Source organism: Lonchura striata, chromosome 8 (assembly GCF_050655825.1).
Source record: "Lonchura striata isolate lonStrDom1 chromosome 8, ASM5065582v1, whole genome shotgun sequence".
NCBI classification, from domain to species: Eukaryota; Metazoa; Chordata; class Aves; order Passeriformes; family Estrildidae; genus Lonchura; species Lonchura striata.
This window is the reverse complement of record NC_140710.1, coordinates 6,394,606-6,409,569: the sequence shown is the minus strand read 5'-3', so window position 1 is coordinate 6,409,569 and position 14,964 is coordinate 6,394,606. Positions and strand designations below refer to the sequence as shown.

Genomic DNA, 14,964 nt, shown 5'->3' with positions numbered 1-14,964 from the left:
CAGCAGTGCAAACAGGCTCAAAATGATGCAGGTTCCACAATGTCCCAAGGCAGATCATTCCCCCCACCAGAGGGGTATTATCCTCCCTAATACGTGTTCTGCATTTTATTCTTCATCTGATCCTCAACCCCCACCTTCCTGACATTGTATTCATCAAAGTAAGATAAACAAAGCTATTGACCACCAGACCTCTTTCCCACACAAACTGCTGAGCCACAAAGACATCACCTCTGTATTCTTTGCACAGTCTCTCCAAAAGCTGTTCTCCACACATTGTCATTCTTTTGGCCACTTCCTCTCCTGCCTTTTTTTTTTCTTTGTTTTTTGAAGTGCACTTCAAAAATAGGTTCAAATCCTATTACTGGGTCTCAGAAATGTAGCTCTTGGACACTTCTCAATGGAGCCAGAGACTAGAAGTCTTAATATATATTGAATCCCAACAGCGAAAATCTATTTTGTTTAATAATGAACAAAAATAACTTCAGTTTAAATTACATTTTTATATGACAACTATCAAGTCTGAAAGTGTACTTCACCAGTTGTAATAGAAATGTGGATTCATCAAAGATTAAAAGTTTCCTACATTTAGCACACTGTTAATCCCCATCTGTTCTGAACCTCTAATTCATATCAAAGTAAATTTCCCCTTTCTAAAAACAAATACACGTTAAGAGTTGCTTCTACCCTATCTTCAACAATCTAGTATCATTCAATTTAAAATAATTGTCAATGCATATTTTCCTCTCAAGAAATGGAAGCAGTAACTTTTTCAGGGCCATGGTTCCTTCATACCTCACAGTAAGGAAAAAAAAACAGACTCAAACAGCCTGGCTTTCATGTTAGGCTGCAAGTCCACCTACTGAAAACCAACTTCATCTAAAAATTCATGCCAGCCAACAATTTATTTCCTTCTAAGATACCAAGAGTAAATATACATAGTTGCAAATCCTATTTCAGGTTAATAAATGTGTGTCAAAAATTGGAATTAATATAACCTGAAGAACAGTGGAGGCAGAGCAGAGAGAAGCAAGGAGGCAGTGGGAGTAATAAGAGAGAATAAGCAAGTGAAATGAAAAAATATTTATGCATTTAGGAAACACTCTGTGCTCTGACACACTGCCAAGTTAAATCATTCCCACAAGTGACATGAATTAGAGAGGCAGATTTCACCATGACAAAGCACCCGCACTTAAAAAATAGGAAAATTTACTGTTCTTAATAGAATTTTCAGTGGATTTATGATAGTAACAAGAAAAACACAGAAGAAAAATACTTGCTGTCTCAAGAGCATTACCAAGACTATACAAAATATATGAATTTGATTTTCTTAGTCATTTGAAGTCATCTTAATTATCTTAGAAATAATTAATGGGATCCAAGTGCCTCCAGACATCAAAACAATTTTTCTCAGTCCAGCAGTTTATTTTATTACACAAGAGCAGCATCCCCATCTTTACCCTCATCAAAACCCTAGCAGAGGTCCATGCACAGTCATCTTCCCACTCCCTATCCTGCATACTTACTGATCTTTTCTATGTCACTTCCTTACTGCCACCGAAACCAAGTCCTTGGAACACCTTCTACAAATAAAAGGTAACTAACACCATGTATATATGGTTCCAGCACCCTAAAGATTTGCTTCGTTCAAATCTGCCAATAAAGATGAACAATGGAGAATATTTCCAGGTCAGGCTGCTGAGATACAGAGCTCTCTGAAACACAACCTGAGGGCACAAGGGACAGTCTTCACAGTCCTGCTGTCATTAAGTACACTCCTGTGAGTGAGCAGAGAGCAGCAATGTCACAGAGTACTACAGACATGCTGACCCTTTACTCAGCAGAGTACTACCACCTGCACTGATTTTTTTTTTAACAAACAGTAAACAGCACAACTGAATCCAAGGCAACTTTTGCTATTCCTCCCTTACATACCTCTGCAGGTCCACAATTTCATTGTTTAATGTATCAAGTTCTTTAATTGCAGAAAAATCTGCTACAGAATTCGGTCCTTGAGTACTCTGAAAGATAAAAAATAAACACTGTTAGTCTAGAGCTTATGCTATTCAACTATTGCATTAATTTTATTTTTTGTGGCAACATGAGCTGTCCTCTTGTAACAACTGCTGGTAGCATGGTATTTCAAACCTTCAATCATAGAAACCCCAAAAGAGTACAGATGCTGTACGAGCAGAACACATCACACAGCCAAAGTATGGAGACAGCTCAATTCAAAGAGAGCTGTCTCCTGCACACCTTTGAAGACACCGTCCACAAAAGCACAGGACTTCATAATCATACAAAAAAACATAGAATCTCGCTCAAAAACAAGTCTCATCTTACAGCTAATATTTAGGCGGTTGTCTAGCATCCATTTGAGAGAGGTTTGCTTACTATTTTTATATTTCTTCACCTTGGTGATCCTCATGTTGCAGAGTACAGACATTGATTTGCAAGGATTTAAGGGATACTGAGCTGGTTTGACTCACTGAAACTTTGATAATACAAACTCACAGGGTAACTTATACCCATGAGCTCCCATTTACTTAATGTCTTTATAAGACAAAGACTAATACAAATTATTTGTTTCAGGAAAAGTACACATAAATGGATAGAGAACAAATGCTGAAGACAGAAATTACAAATGCTGTAATTATTCTTCTGTGCCTTGTCACAACATGAACATGCTTAGAAAAGCAACAGCCATTGTAGTTGCCTCCTATAAATACATCAGCTCCTTCAAGTCTTGAATAAAGTCATCCAGGACAAACACCACATTCCAAGGACAAGTATATACATATAATTTAAAAAGGCAAGTAATACCCCCAAAATAACACAAAAAATTTTAAATGCTTAAGTTTCTCTACAGATAAAGCAAGATAAAATTAACTATGTGCTTACTCAAACTGATACTCTGGGGAAGGAAAAAACCAAGAGCTATGAACACCTAAACTGTGAGCACGCTGTGGCGGAGAGTATTATTCAGCAGAGCTACAGACTATTCATGCATATTTTACTAGCACAAATGGTATGAACTGGGATTAAAAAAAAAAAAAAAAAAAAAAAAAAAAAAACCAACCAAAAAACCACCTATATAGCTATTCTTAAACTGGTTAGTGTACAGCTTCTCAAATGGATAAACTAGCTATGATGTTTAATCCTGCTCTACAGAATTACACAGGAGTTTTGCAGTGTTGGTCCCGGCGTTCCAAGGGGAGTTTTTAGTTCTCCTATGACAAGGATAGAAGGAACATGTGGAAATATTAGCTGAAAAAAAAATTTTTTCCAGGCTTCCTTCTTTCACCAGTTAAAGAAATTCTGCACACTAATGCCAGCATGAAACTTGAGGAAAATATAGTTCAAATCTTATTTTCAATTGCTCAGAAGAACTGGTTGGGGCAGAAGCATAAAAGCCAATAGTTTTTAGCTTCAATATCCATATTAACAAGGACAAGTTAGACCCACAGGCTGCCATTACTACACTGCAACATGCATGCAAAACAGCACCTCCAGTTTTTAGCTCAAAGTTGTAGTAAAAGGAAATTCCCATCAAAATTCTTTGAGAGGACCTTACATAAAAGTTTAATTTTTATGGCTTGCCATGCAAGTGGTGACTACAAACAATTCTGGGTCAGGAAACACAGCAACAAGTCTTAAACCACAATGGAATACAGTTTTACTTACTGGTATTTCTGCTATCACCTTTGTATGGGTCAACACAGAAAATGAAGCCTAAGTTAGTGTCTTGGTTTTGTTTTTTTTACCATGTATGCCACATCACATCAAGAAAACCAGCAAAAAGCCTATCTCTGCCTACTGACTCAATCCTTTGAGTTCAAATCTTGAGCAATAATCTTGGACAAAAAGTTCTTTCATATCAACAAAACAATACCTCTTTTGAAAAAAGCTCAAAATGAGCTAAAGGTTCAGCTCAATTTAGTAAAAAAAAACCCTCTTGTTTACAGAGGATTTACAGAGCAAACTGAAAGCTACCTTACTTTTTACACAATGTTCTTACTCATCACTTAAGTTAGTAATGAAAAAAAACCACACTGATGTCTTTGAGAATTTTACAAAATCAATTTACATCCACAGAACAGCAATAACCAACATCTAATGCTTTCTAATCATTCAATTTTCGTTGATATCTTCAGTAAACCCATGGGTATTAATCCTAATGACAACTGCCAAATGCCACACTGGGCTACTCTCTGTCACCACTTCCCCTGCAATTCCACCAGGAAGACACAGCATTTCTGTTTTCAGTTTAAACAGCCCACAGGAACAGCCCCAGAGGTCTGGGCTCAAGGGAGAACCTTGGGCTTACTCTGGATGAACGACGCTGGAAATCAGCAGAACTTGAGCTGCAACACACAGTGACACCTGAGAGAAGTGCTGAGCTCATTCATGACTATGTGAGAGTCTTAGGAAGATGTTCATTATTAAACCAACAGACAGTAAATATTAGAAAAGCAAAGTTTCTCTAACCTTGAGAAAGCAGAGTTAACAAACTGACAGAATAATAAAGATGAAAAGCAGAGTGGTGCAGAATGGAAAAAACAGCCCAAACTAGAAAAGAGACATAGAAAGGAAAGCAAACATATAAAAAAGATTAGTAGAGTTGCAAATAAAGCAATTACTTTTTAAAAACAGAATGTAAAAACAAATTAGATACCAGTTACAGAAACTCAAAAAAGTAGTGCCAAATTTTGAGTTTCATTTTTCCAGGTGTGAATTTTTCATTCTGTTTACGAAAGTTGTAGAATTAGGTCAATGTATTGCACAACCAAGAAAAGGTAATTCACATCACACTTCATGATGTGTAAAATAGATAAGAATTTGTGATGACCTCTTCCATTCTGATAGCTACAAATTGAACTGCTGAGGTACAGCTAACTCCTGAATTAAGATAGATGGCAACCAACAAACTAGGGAGATATCTAAACAATTTGTGAGGTATAAAATGGAGGACCATTTACTTTTAAAATTTTAAATAACTCTAAACCTTTAGTTTACATTGTTTCCAAACTCTTTTAAAAATATTGATGAAAAATGGTAACTGAACATATTAGGAGAAAAGCCCTGAACTTGTGCATGTTACTTCATATGGAAACTCAAATTTCTTTAAAATGGCAGCAGAAGGATTGTTCTTACAAAAGAGAAAATAATGCTTTCCCAACATAAGATCTCTCTGCTTTGTTGGAAGGTGTAATAAATGACAGCTTCATTTTGAAATATGGATGGAAGGTTTTTGTCAATTCTTTGCACCTAAGATTTGCTTTCTTCCTGATATTATGATAAATTTAAGGTATGCCAGCACTCGAGGTTGCTTGAGGTTGCTTCTTGCGTAGCCTTTGAAATTAACATTATTTGTTTGAGATGTACATCAAAAATGCCAAACCCATCCTTACCTTCTGTAAACTGACACCCCTGTCTGAAGGTGGAATCATCTCTGGAGTCAGAGCCTGAGGAGGATCAATGCCCTTTGTTAACTTCTGATTAATTAAGTGGAAAGCCAAAGCAAACTGTTCCTTTGAAAGCTTCCCACAGTCCTTGGTGTCACAGAGAGCCCTGTACAGAGATGCACATGAAATAAAAAAAAAAAATCCTCATTTCTCCAAGTACAGCCCTATTCAGTGTAGTTCAGTGTAATTTACAAATGTGAAAATTGCTAGGGTGTCTATCCTCTTCTAAAACAAAACTACAGGCATAGGAAACAGCACTCAAACAAACAGCCACTTTCACTTTGCATGTTGAGGCCCACAGCTTTACTCTGGTGAAAAGCACAACCAGGGCTGTAGGTCAGAAGCAACACTTTCAGAACCAACACAAGTTTATTTACATTTTTGTGATTTTCCTAAATTAGCAGTTGTGTTAACCATAACTTGGGGGAAAAAAAAATAAATTGTTCCTATCAATGTGCCTGGCAACAGTTCACAGCACAGCATTAAAAAGCATTGGGTGCAATGAAGGCATTTCTGTAATGAATAACGCCAAATGAATACATAGCTGTAAGGAAAGACATGTTGTAGAATGAGATGGGACATAAATCTTGCATGCTAACCATTTTATAGAAACAATTCCCTTTCCCTGTATATGAGTAGGATCAGTGATCAGATACCTGTAATGATGTGATGATTCTTAAATACACACAGATAGCTGAAGTGCAGTATTTTTAACAGTCTGTGTTCAGGCATAAACCTGATTTCCACCCATTTCTGTCCCAGACCAGAAGCAAGTAAGTTACCACTGGTTATACAAAGACCATGCTATTATATACAGAAATGTCACTTTCAGAAATGCCAGCAGAGCAGGAAGTGAGAACTATGCCATCATCTACACAGCTGTCACAGGAAAAAAAACCTACCAGATATGTGCAAGGAGAGCAGAAGGCAGTCCTGTTTTCAGGAACAGTTCTCTGGCTTCCACACCTGACACAAATCCATCCATGTCCTTGTCAGTTTTCACAAAGATCTCATCGTACTTAATTTTGTCTGCAGGCGATACAACCCACTGAAGGGGGGTGGGGATGGAAGGGAAAAAACCAAAACCACAACACTAAGATACCGGCAAGTTCTGTTTCCAGTTCAGACTTACATAATTCAAGGACTACAGCACAGATTTTAAAAAAGTGATACAGGTGCTTAGTTCATGAACCAGTTTTATCCTCCTAAACAGACATGCAGAGATCCTCAAGCAACTGGACAAGTAGAAGCATTTCCCTCAGTAAAGCACCCAGGCTGCTTGGTGCTGCTCTGCCCCTCTTTGCCTGTACAACAAAGGCATTCCTTGGAAGCTGGATCTCCTCCCTCATCACTGTGCTCAGTCACAGTCCTGCTGTCTGGCTCTATCAATTTTATTCCCCTTTACACAGCTGGGAAGCTTTAGCTGGAGGGACTGGACAGCTGCTCAAGCCCAGGTTGTTAATAGTTGGGCACACTATAAATTTACATCTGAACAAGGTAAAGATGGGAATTAGATCCACTTCTGTTACTTGAGCAATGTTTCACAAAATTCAGCTAATATAAAGCTGTTTGGGGTTGAGTGAGAACAGCTTCAAGTGCATGTATGGATATTAATTAATTTCAGTGCACACAGACAGATTACATTAACAGATGACTCCCAAATGGTGCTGTATACAAACTCACCCAGAATGGCACTGCTTTGCAATACATACAGGAAGACTTACCCTCAAGGCAAGGAAATTTCCAGGTTAAAACCCTGGCACTTCCAAAATTAAGATACCAGTTTCTTACTGATTAATCAAATAAGGGTACCAAATGTCCAAGCTGCATTAAGTAGCACAGTTCTTACCTTAAATACCCTTATCAATTTTTTCTCTTATTTTGAATATAACAAGTTATATATAAGCTACTGGAAAGACATTTCCCAGCTTCTGAACTCTAAAATGATGAGAGTAAGTAAGATGCCTGGGGAGGGTAAGAGGCATCAAGTTGCCCAATAATCACATTCAGAACAAAAATCAAATCTCCTGTGTCTAGGTGGATGTGGTGCACCTTTTGTTTTCTTTTCCCATTGCTTGCATTTATGTATTCCATTTTAATTCATGTCTTTTCCAAATTGCACACATGCACACACATACATGACTGCCACAATCTGTTTTAAGAAGGTATCTATATTCCAATCAGTCTTCATCCAGAAAACTGGTGCTCTGCAGATGTGAACCTGGACCACTATTTTTTTTTTGAGCTTGAAATAATTTGTTCTAAAAATTATTTTTTCTTAAAAATCTGTACTAAATAATATTTTTTATCCATTTGTTTATATCTGAAGGAATCTAGGAGAAGTAAGACAGGGTAAATTTTACACCTCTCTATCTGGTCTTCCCATCAGCCTCCAAAAACCAACCAACAGGGCAAGAAGCAAACTAAAAACCTGTATCATGTCTCTTCATACAGGCAGTCTCTGAAGCACAGAGCTAAGAGCAGAAATCTTCTAATCCCCAGGAACTTCAGAACTGTACCTGTGTTAATGGTGTTTTGGCAGCTAAAATGCCCACAGGTGGCAAGGACTGATGAGACTCTTTGGTTGAAGATGGTATTAATGGCATTGCTCCTGGAACACTGAGAGGTTTTCTCTTGGATGGTGGCACCAAAGCTGCAGGCAAGGACATTGGCACTGGTTCTTTCTCCAAAGCACAGTACACCAAAAACATGGCCTGAACAAGAAAAAAAAAAAGTGTGTGGATATAAATATATTACAAATACATATACATATATTTATAGAGGCTAAAGAATTAATTAAAAAATAACTTTGTAGCATTTTTTCATTGTTTCCCCTTCACAAGCCCCTCAATTGATACAGCTCATTGCCTTCTAAACTGTGTTTTTCATCACCAATTTCTTTTGAGAATCAGTGCTTAGCAAGTGAAGTTCAGTATCTTTTAGAACATGAAAATAATTTTCCATGCTCGTGCCAGTACTTGTGGAATTTTGAGAGACGACTTCAAACACTTTAAATTATCAACATTTTCCCAGAAATTTCTCCACTTAGCGTTTAATTCTTTTGTTGTGGGCATCTCTAATTTAAAACTTCTTACATTATTTCATTAGTCCTGGCTTTAATAGTGTTAAAATTCTAACTTACTACAAACTTTCTACTTCTTTACTACAAACTTTCCTCAAGGATACCTTGAAGCATTCAAGTTCAGTATTATCTTCTATAAAAACCGAAGATTAAGGTAAAACTCAGTGCAAACAGTGTCTCATGGGACAGCAGATCTCAGGTGTAACTTTTTAATGGCTCATCTAACCCACAAAGAAAGTTACTGCTGTGTACTGAGACACGTTCAACAAACTGACAGAAACATTAAACAGCACTAAAACTTGATTAAGGACTCTGAATAAAGATAATAAATGAACCACATAGTCAGAAATTAATACACAGTGCATCTATTTTAAATCCTGCCATAAGGCTTTCAAAATCCCAAGAGGCAGAAGATACTTACAACTGCAAACTCATCTCGATCCAACATTCCATCATGGTCAATATCACTCAACTCCCACACCTACCAATAAAAAGCAGAATATAGGCATCTTTGACTGAACTGCAGCAGTTTCCTACTTAAAACCTTATTAAAAACAAACACAAGAACAGCCTCCCTCCACCATAGCTCAAATTCTATTAACAGCATTAGTTTGCAGTGAGCAATGTAAATTCACATAAACCACACAAAGCCAGAGGGATTCTGAAGTTGGAGACAGAGGCACCCTGCCTGACCCAAGTGTTAAAGAGTTCACATAACTGATAAACTGAAGCTGGAGGTGATCTATCCAAACAGCAAAAGAAATTTTGTTTTTCAGTTCAAAAGTCATACTCCGTAAGATCTTATTTACTATTTAGGCTCATTATCACAAATCTTCAATTTGAAAAACAGGTATTGCTGAGTGCAGCACAGGTATTGCTTGTGAACTGACAATTAAGAAGAAAGACATTCCTTACTCGTCCTAAGATATCCACTGGCAGTTTTGAGTTGAGGAGCACAGGTTTCACCTTATCCCCTGACAATAGTCCATTCACTGGATTCAGGCTGTCAAAAATAGAATCATACTTGACCTTGTCTTCCAGCTGCAGGGGCAGAAGAAAGGTATTACTTACACAGTCACATTCATAGTCTGAGAAGCAGAAGTTCTTTCAAAAGTGTTAATTTCCTTAAAAAAAATACACATTGCAGTTCCTGATGCTTATAAGAAAACATTAAAAAGATACTATCTTTAAGTCAGAGACTCACCAAAACCCTGTGAGATTTCTTCTTCAATTATTTTCATCGCTTCATGGGATAACCTTTTTTTTTTCTTTATTTTAGATTTCTAAACATGAAGAGATTTCCCAAGAGTCAAGTGTTCTTATTAAATTAGGTCTATTAGCCCAATTACTAATTTGACAGGAATAGTAACTATCATACTTTAGAAATGTAGCATTATATTTTTCTAAGAAAGACAGGTTTTCCTGCAAACCAGAAAACAGTTCTAGGTAACAGCTAATATTTAGTTTACCTTTACAGCCCATGGTAGATCACTTGATGCTGTTCCACTGAGTAGCAAAGGACTGCTAGTATCAGTCTAAGGAAAAACAAGGCAAAAAACCAGCAGACACATTATAAGACATCATTCTCACTTTGCAAAACCACCCCCTTATTTGAGAGGTTGCTTCTCAAAGCCAGAACTGTATTTTAGTCATTCATACCAAAATTTAGAGCACAGAATTTAAAATGTTTATCCCATTAAGGACAACACTAATAGAATGAATACCACATATCTCCAAATTATATGCAATTATATATTCAAATCCCCACTAGAACATGTAGCAGCTTATTCCATGTTGCTTGATTTTTTCCCTGTTGTAGGGCCCCATTACCCTACGACATCACCCTCTGAAGTGTTTCGTATTTATACCAAATCTTCCTAAATTTTCACTTAAAAGCAGTTCTTAATAATAAGTTCAATTAAAAATGAAATCTTACAAATCTTGGTGGAGGAACAGGCAAGTTAAGACTACTCAGGGAAACATCCAATCCATTCTGTGCACAGGCTACAAGTCGAAGAGCCACAAAAAATTCCTACAGGGAAAAAAAAGAAATTTTGAAGGGTTTATAATATGAAAATATATATTATATATGAAAAAATATATTATATATTAAAATAATTTTAAAAGATAGCAAAATTTCAGAAGAAGTGAGAGCTTTTCTAGTATTAGTATATATATGAAAAGTTGCACATGGCTTCAAAAGGGTTCAGAAAGCAACAGAAAGCAACAGCCAGCAAATGCTTCATTCCTCCAGTAAGAAAAAGTTTGCAACTAATTTTCCAATAATTTAGTAATTTCCAAGAATTTAGTAATTTCAGCCAGTGTAGTCAGTCCTCAGCACTCAGTTCTTCTATAACAGAACAGTGAAAATGTGAAGTGTAATTGCAGCTGTTTATCTTGGAGGAACTGAGCTGATCCCACAAATGGTTAATAGAGTAGAGAAAAACAGAAAAATGAACCAGAAAAAGCAAAAAAAAAAAACCAAAATCGTTTGGTAGACATTACAACCTCCTCCTCTTCCTATAATGGGAAGAAGCAGTTCCCTCTCCATGGACTGTTATTTATATTTCAAATCAAACAGCAACACATATTAGAACTTGTGGTACCACCACTGAGATGTAAATTTTGTCCCCATACTGCTCATTGCCACAGCTTGGGAAGGACAACTCCAAACAGAATGTACCAATGTCAAGTCCACCAAACTTAAAGTAATAATAATTTTGAAGATTTTACAATAATTTTAATTTCTGCATTGTTTCCTACAAGATTATGAGGAAAAAGTCACCTTCTTTGTAAATGAAGTACACTAAACCTTAAATTACTTCTCGGCAAATTTTTGCACAGCTACACATCAGCCCATTTTAAAGCCTGGAGAAAAGCTGATGAGGCAGCTGAAGGCTGTTTAATTTATTGTAGCTTCCACTCAAATGGAAATTACATAGCCAGTCAAAATTAGAAAAAAATCTGTTAGAAAAAAACTGATTTCCTGAACCAAAAATTTCTATTTTCATCTTGTTTCAAGGCTGGGTAATGGTCAGAGCCATACACTACAAAATAATCATACCTGTTTGTTCAGGATACCTTTGCCATCAGTATCAGCTAGGTCCCAAATCTGAAACATAAATATCATAAAGGGTTCACAGCTCTTCAGAGGAAGCTGGCAAGTCGTCCCTACATTATAATGGACTCTTGGAGGAAAGTTCATGTCTTGACTTTCATGATGCCACTTAATTGTGATGACAAATTTAAATATTGCAATAATTTCCATGACTGGATAGAAACTATTGCAGCTATTGGATAGAACAACTGAAAACACGTTAGGGAAGATCATGTATTCTGTAGTACTACTAAGTATTTTAATTTAAACAAAATACTAACTGAAGCGAGAAGACAGGATAATTAAATAATTTTTTTAATTGCCATTAAATACCTTTCCAAGTACCAAATCTGTCAATCCAGACTTTTTCAAGAAAACAGCTGCATCAGAAGCTAATACTCTTCCAGCATTAGCAGAATCAACCTGGGGGAGAAAAAAATCCTCACATGACAAACTGGCTTTTGAATTGATGCCATCTCTTTACACAGCTTCTCAAAAAGCTACTGAAGAAGAATGCCCAAGCTAACAGTCACTTTGAGGACAATCTTCTGAACCTATCTAATTAGCCCCTCCTAATCACAGGCTTTTCTTCTTGATGCCATAAAAACATGTGATTTTTAAGAACAGAGAATTCCAGGGCTCGATTACATTTCATTGAACAGCTCTGTATTCATTACTGTTAGGGTCTGAAAAAGAAGGCTCTGCTTTGAAGATACCTTTACCACCACAGCAGAGGGAAATACTCCCTAAAGTGAAACCTATTTACCCAGTGAAGAAGTTGGTGATATTGGCAGAATACCAAGCAGCATGCATTTCTCCCTGGATCAATAGAGAGATCATTAAAATAGAGAGTTATTCAAGTTTTTAACTAAATCTTTTCAAGTGGGAAAAGAAAGAAGGAAAACTTACATCACCTACATGGTGATGTAAGGGCAAGGGAAATAGAGAGGAAGCTGAGAGTCCTTGAGAGCCTAAAGAAAAGGATTCTCAAAAAGGGCACAGTATGGAAAATAGGACTAAGGATATCTTCAGTCAATTCAGACTGTCAGCATTACTACACCCCACAGGTAGAGTGATGATGATGACAACTGAACCATTTCCAGTCTCACAGCTTTGTGTTTAAACAAAGGCCCTATTCAATATTGTGTTTGGAACACAAGACCAACTGCCCAAGTTCACAGCTGCAGCACACACAAGGTGCTCAAAGCTAACAGCTTCCCAAGATGGGATTAGAGCTGGCTCCTGAAAGACTGTGGGGAATTTATCATTTGGAAAGAATGCTGCAGCAGTTGTCTGTAGATACTTCTAAAAGGGAACAAAACACTCTGAAACCCCAAAATCGTAATTTAATATAACAGTGAAAACATCTATTGTTTTTAACATAACCGTGATGATTTTAATTAGGAGAGGGTTTTTCCTGTAACTGAGGATGCCCTGGTCAGAGCAATAAGGTTGTAAACAGTACAGTCCAGCAGTTAGGCTAATTGAGTTGTGGGAGAGCTGTTCATCTACAGGCACAAAGCTGCCAAGACAGTGCATCAAACCCCCTTTTAAATAGTGAAGTCGACCTTGTATGTAACACAACAATCTTGGCATCCACTCAGAAAACTTCCATCCTAGCATTCCTCCTTCAAGAAAGTCACAGAACACCACAGTATCAGCTGTGTTTACTTTTTAGTTCCCCAAGTCCAAGCCAGAGGAAGGTGACTTTAAGGGATTTAAGAAGGATTCTTACTTAACCCAACACTGATACTAGTTTCTTTTTGTACAATTATTTATCAAACCCTTAGTAACTATTTTTTATAGGGCTGATTTCAATTTCTTTACAAATTACTGAGTCTTGAATGCTGGGGTGGTGTTACTTATGTTTGATTATTGCACTGGGATGATTGCTGGTGTTTGTCAGTTATACACCAGCCTGGCAGAGCTTTTCCCCTGATGTGTAAGAAACAGTTTCCACAGCTCCATCAGCCAACAACCCCCTTGTTACAGCCTGTCTCTTGCAGGACCAGGAATTACCAGAATTTACAAACATATACCTGATGAGATTAGGGTTACAGTGAGAAGTACTTCAGTTCAGCACTCAAGAATTCAGCACTGCTTCCCTGCTGCACTGCATCATGTGATTAAGTAATTTCCTAGTGCTTTATGACAGGTATTTAAGTTTATGCTTTAACTTCACCCTGCTTTGAGTCAGTCTATGAAAGGTTAAACAGAAATATATTTATTTGAAAGAAAAGTGTGCCTATTGAAAGGTTGAGGTTCCAATCTCATTCTAAGTACAAAGGGCAGGATTTACACCCATTTCACAACACACCTTTTGCCAGATGAATTCCTTTAAGTTTGTGATAGAACTGGAAGTGTACTCAGAATCAGCCCTGTTCCAGGTGATGAATTTATTCATATAAAAGCACACTCCACAAGCACCATAAGACAAAGTGGGAAATGTCTCTCTGAAATTCTGTTCTGAAAGCTGACATCTCCTTATCTGAGGAATGGAAGGGAAAAGTTCCCTAGTGGAACTGAAAGTCTTCAGACACGTTTGAAAGCTCCTCTTTAGGAAAAATCCTTGCAGCAAAGAATTCCTCTGAGCAAGTCAGAAAAATAATCCTCTGGAAAACAAATCCACTGGCACCACTTCATTAACAGTAACATCATGTTTAAGGAATCCCTTTTCCTGTACACTACTGAAACCACTGGACAACAGTGCACTAGTTTCACTTGGCTATGTATTCCAACAAATGGAAGACACTGACTTAGTAACCAGTATCACATTTGTGCTTCAATTCAGTTCCTTTATCTGAGTTTCTTGAGCAACTGCAGTCAGAAGGAAAAGACAGGCAGATGGCAAAGGTGGTACCTGACAGTGAGAGTCAGAGCTGAGCCAGGATGTGCAGAACAATCAGTTCCCAGCCTTTTCTTATGCTCTTATAATCATATCTCATTATAAGGGACTCTCCTAAGGTTTTTAATCCAACGTCTAGAGATAAACACACAGATGGATTTGTCCATCTGAAGGAAAACTTTCTGAGGGTGATACATCTCCTTCAGCCACCAGGAGCCATCTGAACTTAGATCAAGGTAAACTCTTTCTTCTTGTTTAGCAATTTCAGATCTGCTGTTCTCCTGCAGTGGAGAAAATCCCTTATGAAAGTACAATGGCAAGCTCAGACTTCAAGCATCATAGGCTGACACACCTGAACTGCTGTTTTTTGCACTTGATAATGGGACTAATCTTCTAAGTACAATCCAAAAATAGGGCATGGATAGAAATCATGGCCTGGTCCCTTCCCCAGCACATAAGTTTACATTCTGCTGTTGAC

At 37.3% G+C, this 14,964-nt stretch overlaps 1 protein-coding gene across 6 annotated transcripts in view; it reads right to left on the bottom strand.

Moving 5' to 3' along the window:
• EPS15 (epidermal growth factor receptor pathway substrate 15) overlaps positions 1-14,964 on the bottom strand; it is a 68,873-nt gene that overhangs the window by 24,695 nt on the left and 29,214 nt on the right. For all 6 annotated transcript variants that reach the window (XM_021529282.3, XM_021529273.3, XM_077785356.2 and 3 more), the window contains 10 exons: positions 11,975-12,064; positions 11,609-11,656; positions 10,481-10,576; positions 10,014-10,079; positions 9,460-9,585; positions 8,966-9,025; positions 7,982-8,176; positions 6,365-6,510; positions 5,409-5,568; positions 1,933-2,018 (listed from right to left, as the gene is read on the bottom strand). In XM_021529282.3, the coding sequence (XP_021384957.2) occupies positions 1,933-2,018; positions 5,409-5,568; positions 6,365-6,510; positions 7,982-8,176; positions 8,966-9,025; positions 9,460-9,585; positions 10,014-10,079; positions 10,481-10,576; positions 11,609-11,656; positions 11,975-12,064 (1,073 nt within the window). The remainder of the gene's footprint in view (positions 1-1,932; positions 2,019-5,408; positions 5,569-6,364; positions 6,511-7,981; positions 8,177-8,965; positions 9,026-9,459; positions 9,586-10,013; positions 10,080-10,480; positions 10,577-11,608; positions 11,657-11,974; positions 12,065-14,964) is intronic.